General features: G+C 36.6%; 1 protein-coding gene across 1 annotated transcript in view; it reads left to right on the forward strand.

Annotated features, from left to right (window-relative positions):
• PKP2 (plakophilin 2) overlaps positions 1–18,558 on the forward strand; it is a 74,042-nt gene that overhangs the window by 15,215 nt on the left and 40,269 nt on the right. The window contains exon 4 of the mRNA XM_063075587.1: positions 6,833–6,968. Coding sequence (XP_062931657.1) covers positions 6,833–6,968 — 136 coding nt within the window. The remainder of the gene's footprint in view (positions 1–6,832; positions 6,969–18,558) is intronic.

The following is an 18,558-nucleotide window of genomic DNA, read 5'->3' on the forward strand; positions in this document are numbered from 1 at the left end:
TAACTACTACAGTAAAAAGATTATGAGAGCTAAGGAAAGGCAGCTGATTTCCAGATGTTTCTTTCTTTCCTTTGAAACTTGATACCTTTATTTTTTGATTCCAGTATCAGATTTGGAGAGCATTTTTCAGCAATTTTGGATAATAAAAATAATTTAATTTTCAAAGTGATTCCTTTGCTTTTCCTAGTTACTTTATGGGTTGACTAATTTAAGTTTTTGGAACTTAACCTCATTCAAGTTTAATGCTGGAGAACAAATTTTGTAAACTGAGGAAGTTACCAAGAGAAAGTTTGAGAAATAGATGGATGATTATATCAGTTACTACTGAAATAATGATCTAGTATCATTAGGGTAAAATATTAAATATGTTGTTGTTTGATTGCTAAAGTTGCTTAATGGTAGTTATTACTTTTCGTCATCCTTTTAAATGAAATTGTGTGGTATACCCATTAACTAGGCAGGGACTGGTGATAAACTATTTTTCAAAAAATGCTAGGGCTTATCTACTCTTGAAGCAGAAAATATTTTTATAAAGCAAAATTCAGCATGAGACTTCTAACATTTCTTGTAGAGAGTAGATCTTTGGCAATATGAACACACAAAGAGGAAAAATGCATCAGGTAATTTATGGAGGAATTATTTATGGAGAAAAAAACTTATAAAGACTTTTAAATGGATAATTCGGGGCCAGCCGGTTAGTTTACTTAGTTAGAGCACAGTCTTGTAACAGCAAGGTCACAGCACGGGTTCAGGTCCCCATCACAGCCAGCTGCCAAAAAAAAAAAAAAAAAAGGATAATTCAGTATTTATTGAATGCCTGCTATAGTCTAGAATCTGTGATAGGTTCAGTTTTAGCAAAATGATTTTAACAATAACAAAACAATCTACCACACATCTTCCAACACCTGGCATTCTTCTCTTCCCATCTCTGTACCCCCATGCTTCTTAAACCACCCGTCACTTCCTAGTCTCTTGTCAATCCTGGTGATATGGCTTCAGTCTCCACCATTTCACAAAACATTCTCCCAACGAACGTAGCAGTGACTGCCTTATTGCTGCATTCTAAGGAGACACATAATCAGTCTTTATGGTACCCAACCTGTGCATTTGACACCACTGTGAAATCCTGTCTTCCTTTGGTTTTCAGGGGACCGGTCTCTCTAGCCATTTCTTCTTAGTCTTCTCTGAGTGCTCCTTTTCTGCATGGCCAAGAAAGCCATCTTCAGTAACCCTTCTCTTCCAAGCCTTGGTGCTCTTCTAGAGAGGACCTATGTACCTCACTTGTAACCCTCATGATTCCCAAAGTTTTATCTTCATTGCTGTCCTCTACCCTGACCTCTGGACCTACATGTATATCTAACAACTTCTGGGCATCCCAAACTCAACATATCCTAAACTAAATTCATCAGCTCCTCCCTGCCGTCTACTCCTACCCCTCTCCTCCTACAATAGTCCTACCATTTACAAACCTGGAAGTCATTCTTATCTTCTCCCCACACTGTCACTGAGTTTTACCTTTTTAATGGGACTTAAATTTTACCTTCTTTCCATCTCCATTTCAGAGGTCTCTCTGCCTCTGGTCTTGCTTGTTCAGAACTGTTCTCTAGGATGGTCAGAGTAATCTTCCCAAGTCTAATTGTTTCTGTCCCCAGTTTATAACCTTTCCATAATTTTGCTAAATGTTCATGCTTTCTAACGTCTGCCCATTGTGTTTTCTCCTCTGCTTGCCACTCCAATCTCTCCTCTTTCTACTCTCCTCCATACTTCATCATCACCATCCCTGAACACACCCACACACCAGTGCTCAAACCACTTGAGACCTCTTGCACTTTCCTTAATGCAAGATATTCATCCATTTTCTTTCTCTGTCTCTGTCTCTGTCTCTCTCTCCCGTTCTTTCTCTTCCCCTTTTCCCCCACTTTAGCCATTTACATATGCAGCTCTGTTTTTGTATGGCTACTCATAATTCTGAATTTAACCCACATATCACCTTTTTCCTGACAACTCCCTTCCCAACTAGATTAGTAGGTGCCCCAGATAGCAGCATTGTGGGGGTGTCCATATTAGAGTAATATATTGTGGTTATTCACTTACTTATCTGTTCTCCCTCTAGACCTTGAGCTTCTTGCCAGTCTTTCTCATGTTTATATCCACAGCACCCTAAAATGGAGACAGCTCCCTGATGGACACTGTGGAAAAGTACAGTGAAAGAATGAAGGAATTAAAGAAGGGAAAAATGAAATGCAAACTCTTTTTGCCATTTAGGTTCTTTCATTGTTCAAATTCTGAGAGAAGTATTAACCGTAGTATTTTTTTATTCAAATATTTTAACATTTACTTGTACATATTTGTGGGGTACAGCATGTTAGATAGATCTATTTTTAGTTCTCTGAGGAACCTGCAAACTGTTTTCCACAACGGCTGTACCAGTTTACATTCCCACCAGCAATGTGGGAGAGTTCCTTTTTCACCACATCCTCACCAGCTTTTGTTACTTTTTGTCTTGTTGATAATACCTATTCTAATTGGGGTGAGATTATATCTCATTGTGGTTTTAATTTGCATTTGAATGATGATTAGTGATGTTGAGCATTTTTTCACATGCCTGGTGGGCGTTTGTATGTCCTCTTTGAGATATGTCTGTTCATTTCCTTTGTCCATTTTTAAATTGGACTGTTTTTTTACTGTTGAGTTGTTTGAGTTCCATATATTTTCTTGTTGATAGTGTCCCTTGCAGAAGCTTTTCATTTTCATGAGGTCCCATTTGTGTATTTTTGCTTTAGTTGCCTGTGCCTTTGTAGTCTTGCTCAAAAAAGCACTGCCCACTCCCATTTCGTGTAGCATTTCCCCTAAGTTTTCTTCTAGTAGTTTCATAGTTTTGGTTCTTCAGTTTAGGTCTTTGATCCATTTTGAGTTGATTTTTGTGTATGATGAGGAAAAGGGGTCTGTTCAGTCTTCTACATGTGGATATTCAGTTTTCCTGGCACTATTTATTGAAGAGGCTGCGATTTTCCCACTGTACGTTTTCAGCACCTTTGTTAAAAATCGGTTGGTGTGTGTTTATTTCAGGGCTGTCTATTATATTGGTAAATTTGTCTGTTTTTAAGCCAGTATCGTGCTGTTTGGGTTACTATAGCTTGATAGCATATCTTGAAGTCAGGAAATATGATGCCTACAACTTTTTCTTCATGTTCAAGATTGCTTTCACTATATGGGCTCTTTTCTCTGATATTTGGAAGGAAAATTTTGCTCTCTATAGAAAGGAAAGGGAGCCAGAAGTGTTTCCTATAATGAGGAAAATTAGCGATCAAGGTAGTGCTTATGCCTGCCTGACCTCCTCTTTCTCGTGGTGAGCCTCACACTCATTTCAGTTTCCCAGGCTGCTCCTTGAGACACCTGCCCCCTGAGACCACACTCTCTGCTCTGCTTTGTCCCACATTGTCTCACATTTCAAATTCTGTCCAGCTCCTGTTTTTGGAATCTACTTTGTTATGCCTCATAAAATTACCACTTGTAAAGGAGTATTCTTTCATATATGGGACAGCCCTATACAGTAGCTAGATAAATCTATAAACCTACATAAGGACATAAGGTATTAAACAATGAATCTGTCTTTCCAAAAGGAGAATGGCTGGTTGGAAAGTTATTAATGCAGCTGACATTGGAGTAAAAGAGACAGCCATCACCTGTTCTAAAACAGATGGATGAAAAGGTTTAAAAAATTACCAAGGAAAAATTCTAGGCGAATTTTTCTAAAAATATGATTTCTGTACCTGTTAGGGATCAGTGAGTCAGCAATAGAATATCAGATTATTCCAGTGTGCCCAGCACTGCAGTAAGCACAATAGAGATAAAAATTGAGTGGATATATGAAAGTCTAGGAGAGAATCAGTGAAAAAGAAAATAGGACATGGCATCAAGTGCTAGGTTGTGTGGTAGGAATCCAGAGAACACAAAGCAGTGTGCTGTGGAGTTAGCTGAGGAAGATGAAGGGGGGAGAGTGCAGCTTCAGTAGGATTACCAGGCAGGTGTGTGACCTAGAGCAGTACAGAGCAGAAAACAGGCCACACTGACGTCCCTCCACATACTCTTCATCAACTACCTTAGTTCTTTGATTTTTCAAGTGTCTTTCAACTGTGTCTTACTTTCCATTTCCATTTTTAACAGCCCAGTTCAAGGCCTTATCACCATAGCTAAGACTCTTGCCGTTCCCTCAAAACTGTCTCTGTTTCTAGAAGCACACATCCACTCCAGAGTCATCTTTCCAAAGGAGCACTTTCATCACACTTTAAAATCTTTGTGAGATGGGGGACTTTGCATTTACCGAACATCTGACAACACTTGCAGGAACTATTCATTCATCGTTATCTTATGTTTGCTGGGCCTTCAGAGGTGCCGCCCTTTTCTAATATGAGGGGAACGAGCCTGGGGCAGGGCTGTGTTGTCAGGTCAAGAATGCTGGTTACTGGGGAAATGCACACACATAAAAAGTTGCTGTTTTTTGTTTTTGCCTGTCATGTCTCATATTCTGACAAATGAGAGTTTGCATCGGCTTCCTCTTACATTCTTTCATTTACACTGACATTTTAACATGTCAACTAAAGCTGTTGAAGAGACTTCTGGAGAAAATGTTCAGTGGACCATGGAGGTAGGGAACAACTGTTCTTCCTGATCCCCCAGTCACAGCCTAAACCCCAGCTCCCAAGCCACATTTCTGCAGGCTTCAAGAAATGTTTTGTAAGAGAATGGGAAGGGAGGAAGGAAGGGAGAGGAGGAAGGAAAGAAGGAGGGAGGAAGAGAGAAAGAAAAAAAGGAATGCTGTAGGAGAATGGAGGAGAAAAGGAATTGGCCTAGCTAGGGTTGGAGCACAGAAAAGATTTTACAGAAGAGGTGATGTTTGAATTGAGTCTTGAAGAATGGAGAATTAGGTAGAAGGACAAGCTTCCTAGAAAAATCAAAGAAGGTGGCTTGTGAAGACAGTGGCCATGTTTAGAGAAGGACTAAAAGTCAGGTGTGATTGGAGGATGGGGACGTAGATCAGAGGAGGGGGACAACAGGGCTGAGGATGGCAGGATGTGGAGCCAGGCTGGGGTCAGAATGTGTGCCATATTTTGGGGCTGGACTTTGTAGACAATATCAAGACAGAAAATGACACTGTGATAGCTGTAGAAAACCTTGTTGAGGAAGTCTTCATTTAGTTTAGGAATTATTTTTAGTGATAAGTCGAAGTAGCATTGGGTCGACTGGGGATGAATGCAAGAGCTTCTTCATGAATCATGTTCTGGAAAATAAAAGATTAGAGTAATGGAATTATTTATGGGTGTTAGAGATGGGAAATTCAAACTTTCCTATGTCATTTATGGCTTACAAGATAGATTAATGGCTGAATTGGCCCCTGAGGCACAACATTTTAAAATACAAGATCATTATATAATTCTCAATATAGATGCCAGGAATGTTCTGCTTTACTTTTAATACCTTTATATTGATGAGGTAACACTTCTATGTTTGAACATGTGTTTTACAGGCAGTGGGTATTAGTTTTTAGTCATGAGACCCATTACTACTTATCCCCTCACCTGTGACACACCTACCCACACACCAACACACCGTTCAGAACACTACACACACATCTGTGTACATATTATGCATATATTAGCACATATTATGCATATATTAGTGGATTAAACTGTTAAAAAAAAAGAATTTACCCACTTTGCTTGCTGGCAGATATTAGAAAACACCTCCCAGAATGTCTTCGGTTTCCCCATTACCAAGAGTGAATCAGGTGTAACCCTCTTTGAAGCCAAAGAAGAGTCCTGGATTACCTTTAAGGCATGTGTTTAGCCATAATTCTAAGATGTTGCCATCCGAATTAGGCTTCTCTGAGGCTAATCTGCTTATAATCTTTTGTCAGCTTGGACGTCCAAGCTGACAAAAGACTGCCTAACCTCATCACCCTCCAGGCAGAAATAAAAGGGGGAAAAAACATAGTCCTATGAGGCATTTGGGAGTTATGGGTTTACAAGTAACACTTATTTGTCCTCCATAAGTTATCTTCTCTGTGTGAAACTACATCAGACTTTATCATCATCTGCAGTTAGTAAAGGATAAAAGTATGCTACTAGGATAGACAAAAACTGAATGTCATTATAATAGCAAAGCAAATGGTAACAATGTGTATAAAATAGTTTTCTTTAAGAAAAAGCATATTTATAATTGCATTTAATTAGTACCTTTCCCTGATGTATTTTGTCACAACAGCATGACTTATTTTAACAAAACAAAACTCAACTTTCCTGGCTTTTACTGTTTACATACTATTACATGCATTAAATAAGAACATTTCAGAAAGCTTATATTGTTAATTCATTTTCAGGTGAAATAACAGATTTTGAGCAACTTTGGGTGTTTTCTGTATAGGTATAACATAACCAGGGTAGGAATAATTTCTAATTTCTGTAAGCAAACGTCTTTTAAATTTCATGTAAAAAGTCTTATTGCGCCTTTAAAGTCACTTTTAAGATGTAATTATCATACTATACATATTTATCTTAAAAAGAGATCAGTTTCTTTCTTTCATATATGTTATGATTCTATTCAATTCAATGACATCCTCAGAAGCTAGTCTGATCAGAGCTGGAATATTTCTGCCACTAGCTCTCTATGCTTTCTGACTTGGGTGCTTATTTTTCTTTTGGCAGAAGAAAAGCCAAGGCCCAGGTGTTCTATGTGCTTCCCAATTATTAGCCAAGTCATGTTTGGAGGATCAGGTTGGTAGGCAGGAGAGAGCAGGTTTGGAATCTTGCTGAATCTGTGACTGTTTGTCTAGGAATGCAGACCTGGAGATGACCCTGGAGCGAGCAGTGAGTATGCTCGATGCAGACCACACGCCGCCATCCAGGATTTCTGCTGCAGCTACTTTCATACAGCATGAATGCTTCCAGAAATCTGAAGCGCGCAAAAGGGTGAGTATCAGCTTAAGTCCAGTGCAAAACCCAGCATACTTTCACATCTGTTTGATGACCCTACACACCAAAAACAATCATTAAATTTTTTAAAATATTCATTGAGATTGTTTTAATTTAAAAGGAAATATACACTCATTAGAAAAAAATATTTTCTGCAATTCAGAAACTTAGAAACTAAGTCACTACACAAACCTGCTTCTTTGCCTATGTCCCCGAACTCCGCATTTAGAACCATCCTCAGAGGCAATTGTTATTAACAGTCTGTGTATTTTCAGATTTGTCTGAGAGAGAGAGAGAGAGCACAAGTGAGAGTGCTGAATTAGTTTTAGGCTATTGTTTTCTATATTTAAAAAATACATTCAATATAAGCAATGTTGTGCAACTTTTCTTGTTGAACTATTTCACTAACATATTCTAACAATGTTTGATGACTAGCTTTATGCATATAACTTTTAACACTTCCACAAGTATTCCTACAGGACAGACCCCCAGAGATGGAATTAATAGGTCATTTTATATTGTTTTTAAAAATGATACATTTGTGGGAGAGGGGATCAAAGTTCAAAAAGGTATTCAGTGAAAAGTAAGTCTGTCCCACTTCACACTCTAGCCTGTGCCTTCTCTCCTTCTCATCAGTTTTGGGTATCTTTTCATAGATATTTTATGCACATCGAAACCGTTACTGAAAGAGTTAGTTGAGTATCCTTTTTTGTTTAAAGCAAAATCACAAAGGGTGACATATTACTTATGGTACCTTATTTTTTCATTTAACACTGTATCTTGGAAATCTTCAATATGTATTAGTCCTATCTCATTCTTTAAAATTGCTGCATATATTTCGATAGTCTAAATGTACCACTTCTGTTGGTTCATTTTTTAAACAGCTTTATTGAGGTACAATTTGACAATGTTTCAACATATATTCTGACACTATGAAACCATCATCACAATCAAGATAATGAGTATATCACCTATTACTTCCAGAGTTTTCTTGTGTCTCTTTGTAATTTACATATCCCACCCCTCCCCAATCTCCTTCCATCCCCTCAAGATAACTAATGACCTGCTTTTGTCACTATAAATCAGACTGAATTTTTTAGAATTTTATATGAATGTAGTCATATAGTATATATGCTTTTTCTGTCTGGATTTTTTTTTTTTTTTTGGCCACTGCCAGGTACAGGGATCTAAATCCTTGACCTTGGTATTATAATACTGCACTTTAACCATTTGAGCTCAGCAGCCAGCCTGGTCTGGATTCTTTTACTCAGCTTAAATCTTTTGAGGTTCATCCATGTTGTGTACATTAAAAGTTTTGGCTGGAAAGTCTAAGATCAAGTCTCCATATCTGGTGAGAGGCTTTGTGCTACATCATTCCATAGTGGAAGGAAGAAGGTCATATGAGACAGAGGAAACTGGGCCAAACTTATCCCTAACCCACTCCTGCAAAAATGGCATTAATTAATTCATGAGGGCAGAGCATTCATGGCCTAATCACCTCTTAAAAGCCCTACCTATTAATACTGTTACAATAGCAATTGAATTTCAACATGAGTTTTGGAGGAGACATTCAAACCCTAGCACTAAGTCTTTTGCAGTGCCTTTTCAATTTTAGAATTAGCTTTCAATTTCTAAAAAGAAAAACAACCCAACAGAATAAAACAAAACCTGCTGGGATTTTGTTTGAATTTGAATTGAATCTATAGATCTATACAGGGAGAGTTGACATCTTAACAATATTGAGTCTTCTGACTTCTGGGAAGATGACAGACTAGAGGTGCCCAGGGCACATTCCTTCAGCAGAAGATCGAAATAGGACTACTGCCACTGCCGCAGCAGTTTCTGGAGCCATTGTCCAGTCCCAGAACAGTCACTCATCGCAGAGCAGCTCCCCACAGAGCAGCAGTCCTGTGAGTGGTCTGTCACTGCAGCCATGGACTCACAGATGCAAGGGAGAAGGCAACAACCACTGCCACCACTGCCATTGCTGCAAGTTAACCCCACTGGTGCCAGGGACATGGCAGACATGAGGGAGGCACTTGCAATGCTGGTTCCCCTGCTGCCCCCACAAGGTAACCCCATTGCCAGCATGGACACTGCAGGTGCAGGGGAGGAAGTTGTAGCCACTGGTGCTGCTGCCACTGCCACTAAGTAACCCTGCTGCCACCAAGGACACTGCAGATACCAGGGAGGCAGTTTCAGCCACTGACGCTGCCATGAGGTAACTCCACTGCCGCTGCAGACACCACAACTAAGCAGGCCATTACTGCAAGCACAATTGCTTCAGTCGCCATTGTTGTAGTTGCCACCAGCACCACCAGGCAGCCTTCGTCATCATGCCAGCAGCCCAACACCTCTGGAGCCACCGCTGCCATGCAGGCAGCTCACCAAAGCCACCACTGCCACAGCTGCTGCTGCCACAAGGGCGGCCTGCTTCCACAGCAGCAGCCACTGCCCCTGTGCAGGTGGACCAATGACGACTTGACTGCATTGTACAAGGAGGGTCACCAGCAGAGTCCAGGGAAGGAGAGTAATAGAAGATGCAGCTGCTCTACCTGAAGACCAGATATCAACATAGATATACTGGAAATATGAAAAACAAAAAAACATGAGCCCACCCAAGGAATACAATAACTCTCAAATACTAGACCCCCTAGAGCAGGAAACCGCTGAAATGACTGAAGAGGAATTCCAAGTAAAAATCTGAAGGAAACTTAGTGAGATACAAGAAGATGCAGTTAGGTAACACAATGAACTGAGCAAAACTATCCAGGATATAAGGAAGAAATTTATAAAGAGATTAATACTTTAAAAAATAACATAGCAGAACTCATGGAATTGAAGGAGTCATTCAACGAAATAAAAAACACAACAGAGAGCTTAAGCAGCAGCCTAAAGCAAGCAAAACGATTTCTGATCTTGAAGACAGTCTCTTTGAAATAATGCAGGCAGATTAAAAAAAAAAAAGAATTTTAAAAACTGAAGAAAATCTAAGAGAGTTATCAGACAACCTTAAGTGCACAAACATCTGAATATGGGTATTCCTGAAGGGAAGGAGAAAGGGAAAGGCATTGAGAACATATTAAATGAAATAATAGCAGAAACCTTCCCAGGTATAGGGAGAGCCATAGACCTTCAGATTCAGGAGGCTCAAAGATCCCAAAATGGATTAAATCTGAAAAGGTCCTCTCCAAGATACATTATAGTTGATCTGGCAAAACTGAAAAACAGAGAGAGAATCCTAAACACAGTAAGAGAAAAGTGTCAAGTCACCTATAAGAGAGTCCCCATCAGACTAATAGCAAACTTTTCAACAGAAACCCAATAGGCTAGAAGAAAATGGGATGATATATTCAAATTACTAAAAGAAAAACACCTTCCAGCCCAGAATACAATACCCAGCAAGGCTATCCTTCAGAAATGAAAGAGAAATAGTATATTTCCCAGAGCAATAACAACTGCAGGAGATCACCACCTTACAATCAGCCCTACAAGCAATCCTCAAAAGAGTCCTACATCAGGAATCCAAAAAATGCTAATCACTACCATGAATACATGAGAAAGAGCAAAATCCACTGCTAGAACAAAAATGCAACCAAGAAAGAGAAAGAAATTATATTTTACCACCTCCAAAAACCAACAAACACCAAAAACAAACAACAAAAGGGAAAGAAAGAAACAAAAAAATATTTAAAACATCCAAATGAAAATCAGTAAAATGCTAGGAGTAAGAGAATACCTTTCAATAAAGGAAAATGGATTAAATTCACCACTCAAAAGATAAAAACTGACTGATTGGATTAAAAAGCTAGACACAATGAAATGCTGCTTACAAGAGACTCACCTCACCTGTTAAGACAGACACAGACTACAAGTGAAGGGGATGGAAACAGACATGCCACACAAATGGAAATAAAAAACGAGCAGAAGAGCTATTCTTATATTAGATGAAATAGATGTTAAGCCAAAAACTATAAAAAGAGAGAAGGCTGCTATATAATGTTAAAGGTATCTCTTCAGTAAGAAGACATAACAGTCATAAACATATATGTGTCCAATATCAGAGCACCCAGATATATAAAGCAAACACTATTAGACCTAAGGAAAGAGATAGACCCAAATATGATAATAGTTGGGGACCTGAACAACTCTCTCTCAACATCAGATAAATCATCTAGGCAAAAAACAACAGGGATTTAAACTACATTTTGGTCAATTAGATTTGGCAAATATCTACAAAACATTTCATCCAACAACCACAGAACATACATTCTTCTCATCAGCACATAGAACATTTCTCCAGGATAGAGCACATGTTAAGTCACAAATCAAGGACCAACAAGTTTTTAAAAATTGAAATCTCAAGTACCTTTTCAGACCACAAGAGATTAAAACTAGAAATCAATAACAAGCAAAACTCTGGAAACTATACAAACACATGAAAATTGAACAACATGCTCCTGAATGACACATAGTCCAAGAAGAATTTTAAAGGAAATCAAAAAATTTCTTGAAACTAATGAAAATAAAGACACATCATACCAAAACCTGTGAGATACTGCAAATGCAGTACTAAGAGGGAAGTTTATTGCAGTAAACACTTACATCAAAAGAACAGAAAGATTTCAAATAAACAACCTAACACTACACCTCAAAGAACTAGAAAAATAAGAACAACCCAATCCCAAAATATTAGTAGATGGAAAGAATTAATTAATGTCAGAGCAGAACTAGTTGAAATAAAAACCCATAAAAACAATACAAAAAATTAATGAAACAAAAAGTTGCAAAGATAAACAACATAGACAAACCATTAGCTAGGCTAACTAAAAAGAGAAGAGAGAAGACCCAAATAACAAACATTAGAAATGAAAAGAGAGACATATACATATATAAAGACAGACAGTAATCACAATAATACATTCAACTTTCAAAAGGAGAGAACAGAACTGAAGTTACCAGAGGTGGGAAAGGAGGAGGAGAAGGGGGGATAACCAAGGAATTGTTAAAGGGCCATGAAAAAATGAGTACACAGTATAATGTTGAATATACTAATTATCCTGATTTGAGCATCCCATATTGTACACAGGTATTGATATTCAACTCTACCCCAGGGATATGTACAATCAACTGTTTCAATAAAAATAAATAAAATTTTTTTTAAAAAGAGCTTAAAAACTAAAAATATATATAAAGAGAGTCTTCTGAGCCATGAACATGGTATATCTTACCATTTATTTAGGTCTTTAATTTCTCTCAGCAGTGTTTTGTAGTTTTTACTCTAGAGGTCGTTCATATATCTTGTCAGATTTTTCCCTAAGTTTATCATATTTCTAGATGTTTTTACAAATGGTACTTTTTTTATTTCAATCTTTGTTCATTGCTAGTATATAGAAATACATTTGATTTTTATGTGTTGATCTTGCATCCTAAGATATTACTAAATTCACTTATTAGCTCTAGTAGCATTTTTGAATATTCCATCAAATTTTCATCATTGAACATCACGCCATCGACAAAGATGGTTTTGTTTCATCCTTTCCAATCTGGATGCCTTCTCTTTCTTTTTCTTTTTCTAGTGGCTGGAACCTCCCCTACAATCTTGAAATGAGGTGGTGAAAGTGGACGTGGTATTCTGTTTCTGATCTTAGGTGGAAAGTATTAAGTCTTTCTTTCACCATTAAGTATAATGCTACCTGTAAGTTTTTCATAACTGACCATATTAAGTTGAAGAATTTCCCTTCCACTCCTACTTTAGTGAAGCTTTTTTAAAAAATCAGGAATGGATGTTGGATTTTGCCAAATGTTTTTTATCAATCTATTGAAATATTTTTATGTTTTTTATTTTAATTTTTATATTATGTAAATTACCTTGATTGATTTTAAAATGTTATTCTGTTCCTGGGATAAACACCACTTGGCTATGATGTACTGTCACTTTTTATGTTTTTGAATTAGATTTGCTAAAATTTTAAGAGATTTTGCATCTATATTTATAAAAGATATGATCTGTAATGTTCTTTTGTTTTAATGTCTTTGTCTGATTTTGGATTGAGGGTAATATTAGTCTCATAAAATGAATTGAGTATTCCCTCCTCTTCAATTTTCTTAAAGAGTTTGGTTGGAACTGGTTTTATTTCTTCCTTAAATGTTTGGTAAAATTCACCAGTGAAGCCGTCTGGACCTGAAGTTTTCTTTGTGAAAAGGTTCTTAATACAAATTGATATGGGGCTATTTGAGTTATTTCTTATTTAGCGAGCTTGGTAATTTGTGTCTTTCAAGGAATTTGCCCATTTTTTCTAAGTTGTTCCAGTGCTCTTCATTTCTTTGTGTAGATGCTGTCTGTTATCATTTCCCTTTAGCTAAAGAATTTTCTTTAACATTTATTTTAGTGCAGGTCTGCTGGCAATGAACATTTTTAGCTTTTTTATGTCTGAAAAATAATTTCATCTTTGCTCTTGAAAGATATTTTCACTGGCCATAGAATCTCAGGTTGACAATTTAAAAATATTAGTACTTGAAAGTTGTTGCTCTACTGTCTTCTCACTTGCATTGTTTCAGACAAGAAATCTCTTGTCATCCTTATCTTTGTTCCTATGTACATAATGTGCCTTTCCCCCCCTACCTCTGGCTGCTTTTAAGATTTTTCTCTTTATCACTGGTGTTGAGCAATTTGGTAACAATATGCCTCAGTGTAGTTTTCCTTATGTTTCTTGTGCTTGGGAGTTCTTTGAGCTTCTTCGATTTGTAGATTTCTACTTTTCATCAGATTTACAAATTTTTTCAACCATTAATTCTTCACATATTTTTTCTGTTCTTCTTTTGGGAACTATAATTACATATATATTAGGCTGCTTGAGTTCTTTTTCTTTTTTAGTCTCTTTTCTCTGTTTCCTTTTGGATAGGTTAAAGTGCTGTTTTAAATTTGCTAATCTTTTCTTCTGCAATTTAATATGCCATTAATCTCATTCAGTGTATTTGTTTATTTCATACATTGCAATTCATCTCTAAAAGTTAGAGCATTTTGTAAATCTCCTATGTCCCTACTTAACGTGTTCCATTGTTGCTCAAGATTTTTGAACATGTGGAAGATGGTTAAAATTGCTGCTTTAATATCCTTGTCTGCTAATTCTAACATCTGTTTTAATTCTGGATGGATTTTGATTGATTGGTTTTTTCTCCATTTATGGGTCATATTTTTCTTCTTTGTGTGCCTGGCAATTCTTGTTTGAAACTAGGCACTGTGAATTTTATCTTGTTGGATGCTTGATATTTTATGTTTCTGTAAATATTCTTGAGCTTTGTTCTGGGATGCAGTTAAGTTACTTAAAAGCAGTTTGTTCCTTCCAAATCCTGCTTTTAATATTTGTTAGGTGGAACCAGAGCAGTATTTATTCTAGAGCTAATTAGTCCCTACTCTTAAGGCAAGACACTTCTGAGAACTCTACTTGATGTATCCTGAATTGTGAGGTTTTTCTGGCTGGCTGGTGAGAATAGTCACTGTTCCTAGGCCTGTGTGAACACAAGGAACTGTTTTTTAAATCCTTTTGGGTGGTCATCTTCCTGGTCTCAGACAGTTTCCTCACAAACAGGCACTAATTAATACTCTACTAAATACTAGAGGGGGACTCTTGTAGATATCAGGAGTTCTCTTTCTGTGCAGCTCTTTTCTCTGTGGTACTCTGTTCTGCTGACACTAACCTCTTTGATCTTCTCAGACTCTAAGCCTGTCTTCAGTTCTACTTGCTGAATTCCACTTAGGTTTTCCTTTACCACCCCATAGCCTGGGAACTCTCTCAAGGCAATAGTAGGGCTCACCTTGCTTGTTTTTTATCTCTAAGGGATCATTATTCATCATTTATTCATGTCCAGTTATTGAAACCATCATGTGTTTTTTCTGGTTTTTTAATTGTTTCAGTCAAAAGGAAAATTGAGTCCTTATTACTATTGAGTGATTTTTAATTTTGATAAATAACTCCCTGATAAGTTTTACCAAAATTGTACAAATTAATACTCCCACCAACACTGTATCAAAGTGCCCATTTCTATATACCATTTACTACCACAAAACATTATTCTTTTTGGTTTGTTTTCGTTAATCTGTTAAGCAAAAAAAGGCATCTCATTATAGTAGAAATTTTCTTGTATTTTGAAGTCAAAACTAATAGTTGTTCAGTTTAAACAAAGAGCATATCTTTTTAAAAAATTATACACATACACTTCCATAGAGTTTGTCATCATCTTTCATCCATAAACCATAGCTATTATGTATCATCTGCCTTTTTTAGTTTAAGTTTCATTAAGGTAGAATGAGAACTTAATGGCACTAATTATCCAAGTTAAAATCATTCTAGATTTTACAATTTTCCTAGTCTTTAACATTAATTTCACCCACAACTAATTTGTAGAGCTTTTTAAAGCTCTTCACCTTTACCTAGTCTTTCCAAAGCATTCAAATTAATTTTCATGGAGACAAGAACTCTCTCCATATTCATATTTTATTCATTTACAGAATAGGTAAGTAAATTACATAGTTACAATAACAAGTGCACCTGACATAAATACATTGGGAAACAAATGTAAGTTACTATTGGTAAACATGAAGCTCAAAGTAGAAATAGGAGTGCAGAGGCCCCCAGACAGTAGTAACCTACCAGCTTTGATAGTACTATGGGAATCAAATAGGTTTCACAGAGGGGAAAGAGAATGTAGTTAGTTAATCTTGCAGATCAATTAAGTAGAGGTCAGACAAAAGAGTTTCTACTGATTTTTTTCACTTCCATTTCTTTAATTAATTATGAAGTTAAGTACCATTTGGTATATTTTTTTGACCTTGCATTTCTTCAGTCAACTGTCATTTTTTATTCATTGTGTATTTTTTCTACTAAGATGTGTCTCTCTTAATGATCTGTAGGAGGCTTTGTTTGTTTGTTTTTTACCTGTTATGCATATTAATTCATTGTTACATATGTGGCAAATATTTTCTCCTGCTTTCTTGTTGTTGGCGGTGGTGTTTTAACTCTTCTTTTGCCATGTCTTTCATCGTGCAGGATTTAAAAATTCTTATGAAGTCAAATCTGTCAATATTTTTCTTTGTGGCATCTGTATTTTAGGTATTGCTTTTTTTTTTTTTGTCTTTTTCATGACCGGCACTCAGCCAGTGAGTGCACCGGCCATTCCCATATAGGATCCGAACGTGTGGCAGGAGCGTCGCCACGGGCTCAGCCCTTAGGTATTGCTTTAAAAGACCTATCCCCACATCTAGATTTTTAGTTTCAAAGGTTATATAATTATTGAGTATTTCTCACTGACCTTTTGCCTATATATTTGTTCCATGGGAAGAATGAGTAGGGATTTTTAAACCTATTTAGCTAGTAATGAGCATCCTTTATACATACAGGTGAAGAGAGTTGGGCTAAAAATTGATGCTTTTATGCTTAGTCAGATAAATGTTTAAATCTTTTTTTATTTACAGTTTTTAAAAACTGGGCATTAGTATGTGTACTTTTCTTTTATTATATGGAATTACTTGAATTTTTCTTTTGTTACCCAAGTTGAGCTAGATTTTCACTATCTTTTAAATTACTAATGTGATTACAAATATTATTCTAGTTACACATAGGATTGAAGCTGTGATTGCCTTCTTATCTCTTATTCAGAGATAAAGCTAGAACAAAGACTAGTTTTGAGAATAATGAAACATGAGAATTATATCCAGAGCTAAAAATGTATATGCTTCCTGGAAAATCTAAGAATTGTAATGTTATAACCCAAGAGCATTAACAAGATTCTGCTCATATGAAATATGGTGCAATAGGTTTTAAATTTATATATAAAAGACAATTACAATTTAGACATAAAGACTGAAATTTTAAATGACAATTTTTAAAGCCAGTGGCAAATTTTCAGTCCTTACTTTGATTAAGACTTTTAGCACTTGACACTGTCGATCCTTTCTTTCTTTTTAAAATGCTTTCTTCTTTTGGCCCACAGTTTCCTGGTTCTTTTTCCATCTCTCTGGCTCCTCCAAGTCCATTGTGAACAATCTATCCTCTACCTGTCCCTTAAATGTCCATGTTTCTTAGATGCTCTCCTGGGACTTTTCTTATTTGACACCATCTCCTGACCTGCCTCATCCACTCCTCTGGCTCTATTTGTGATCTAAATAATGATGACTCACCATCTCCAGCCCTTATCTCTCCCCAGGGTTCCAAATCACCTGCCCATCAATTTCTTGGATGTTTCCACTGAACTCAACATCTACTTATCCAAAAATGAACACATTATCTTTTATTTTTCTTCTGTACTCTCTAACTGTCCTTCTGAACTTGTTCCTTATGCTGGGTTGAAAAGTAGGGCACTGGTGGTTTGAGCATGGACTCTCTAGAGCCACTCAAGCTGGGTTTGAATCCCAGCACCCTAATTACATGGGTGCCCTTGGGCACATTATTTTGCCTCTCTAAGCCTTAGCTTTCTTACCTATAAAGTGGAAACAATAGTTCCACTACAAAGAGTTGTTGTGAAAATGCAATCAGATAGTGGCACAACACCTTCTGCAAAGATAATAACTGAGCATATTATTTTCCTTGTCAGCGAATGGTAGTTCACCTAGATAGTTTGACACCAAAACATGAACAGAGTCTTTGAACCTTCTTTTTTCTTACTTCTCATATTCACATAGTCTTCAAGTCTTATTAATGCTACTCCTAAAAGTGTCTTGAATCTACCCACATCTTTTCCTCCCTGCTGAATGCTGCTATCCTGGTCCCAGTCATCATCATCTATTAATCCAGCTCCTCCTAATTAATCTCCCTGTTTCCATTCTTATATACTCCTACTCCAGTCTCTTCATAGCACCCAGAAAGACCTTTCTAAAAACTGCCTCTCTTGCTTGCAGGATAAAAGAGAAACCCCTTAATTGAATCTGCAAGAGCCTTCTTAAAATGGTCTTATTTCTGTGCCTGTTTCAAATCTCATCACCAAAGTAATAACTACCATAAATATTTTGCAAATCTTATTATAAACTAATTCAAGTTCATTATAAAAAATTTGAGAAATTAATAAACAGAGAAGAAAAAAATGTACTCATAATCCCACCATTGTTACCATTTTGGTTTTGTTCTCTAATTTTTGCAATGCATATATTTACATATCTGCAATCAAATTGAACATGCAGCTTTGTTTGTGGGGATTTTTTTGTTTTAATTTTAAAAAGCATGCATAAATATATGTTGTTATTTGTAAACATAGAAAATTCTAGATAGCATTTATGACTCATACCTTCACCACTTCTCCCAAATCCCCTAATCTCATTCCTTTTATGCTTGTGTTTATGAATGGAAATGTATACTTTATTCCATTATTTTTCAATGACACATCATAAACATTTTCTCATAACATTGACAGTATTTTGTAAACTTCAGTTTAAAGGTGGCATGTTAATGTCGATAGTAGAATCTTCCATGTGTTGAGTACCTACTGTGTGCATTGCATGTGATTGCTAATCTTATACAACAGTCCCCATTTGACTAACGAGGGAACTGTATAACTAACAAAATGTCTATCAGTTCAAACACTGCTCTTCCTC

Source organism: Cynocephalus volans, chromosome 12, assembly GCF_027409185.1.
Source record: "Cynocephalus volans isolate mCynVol1 chromosome 12, mCynVol1.pri, whole genome shotgun sequence".
NCBI lineage: Eukaryota > Metazoa > Chordata > Mammalia > Dermoptera > Cynocephalidae > Cynocephalus > Cynocephalus volans.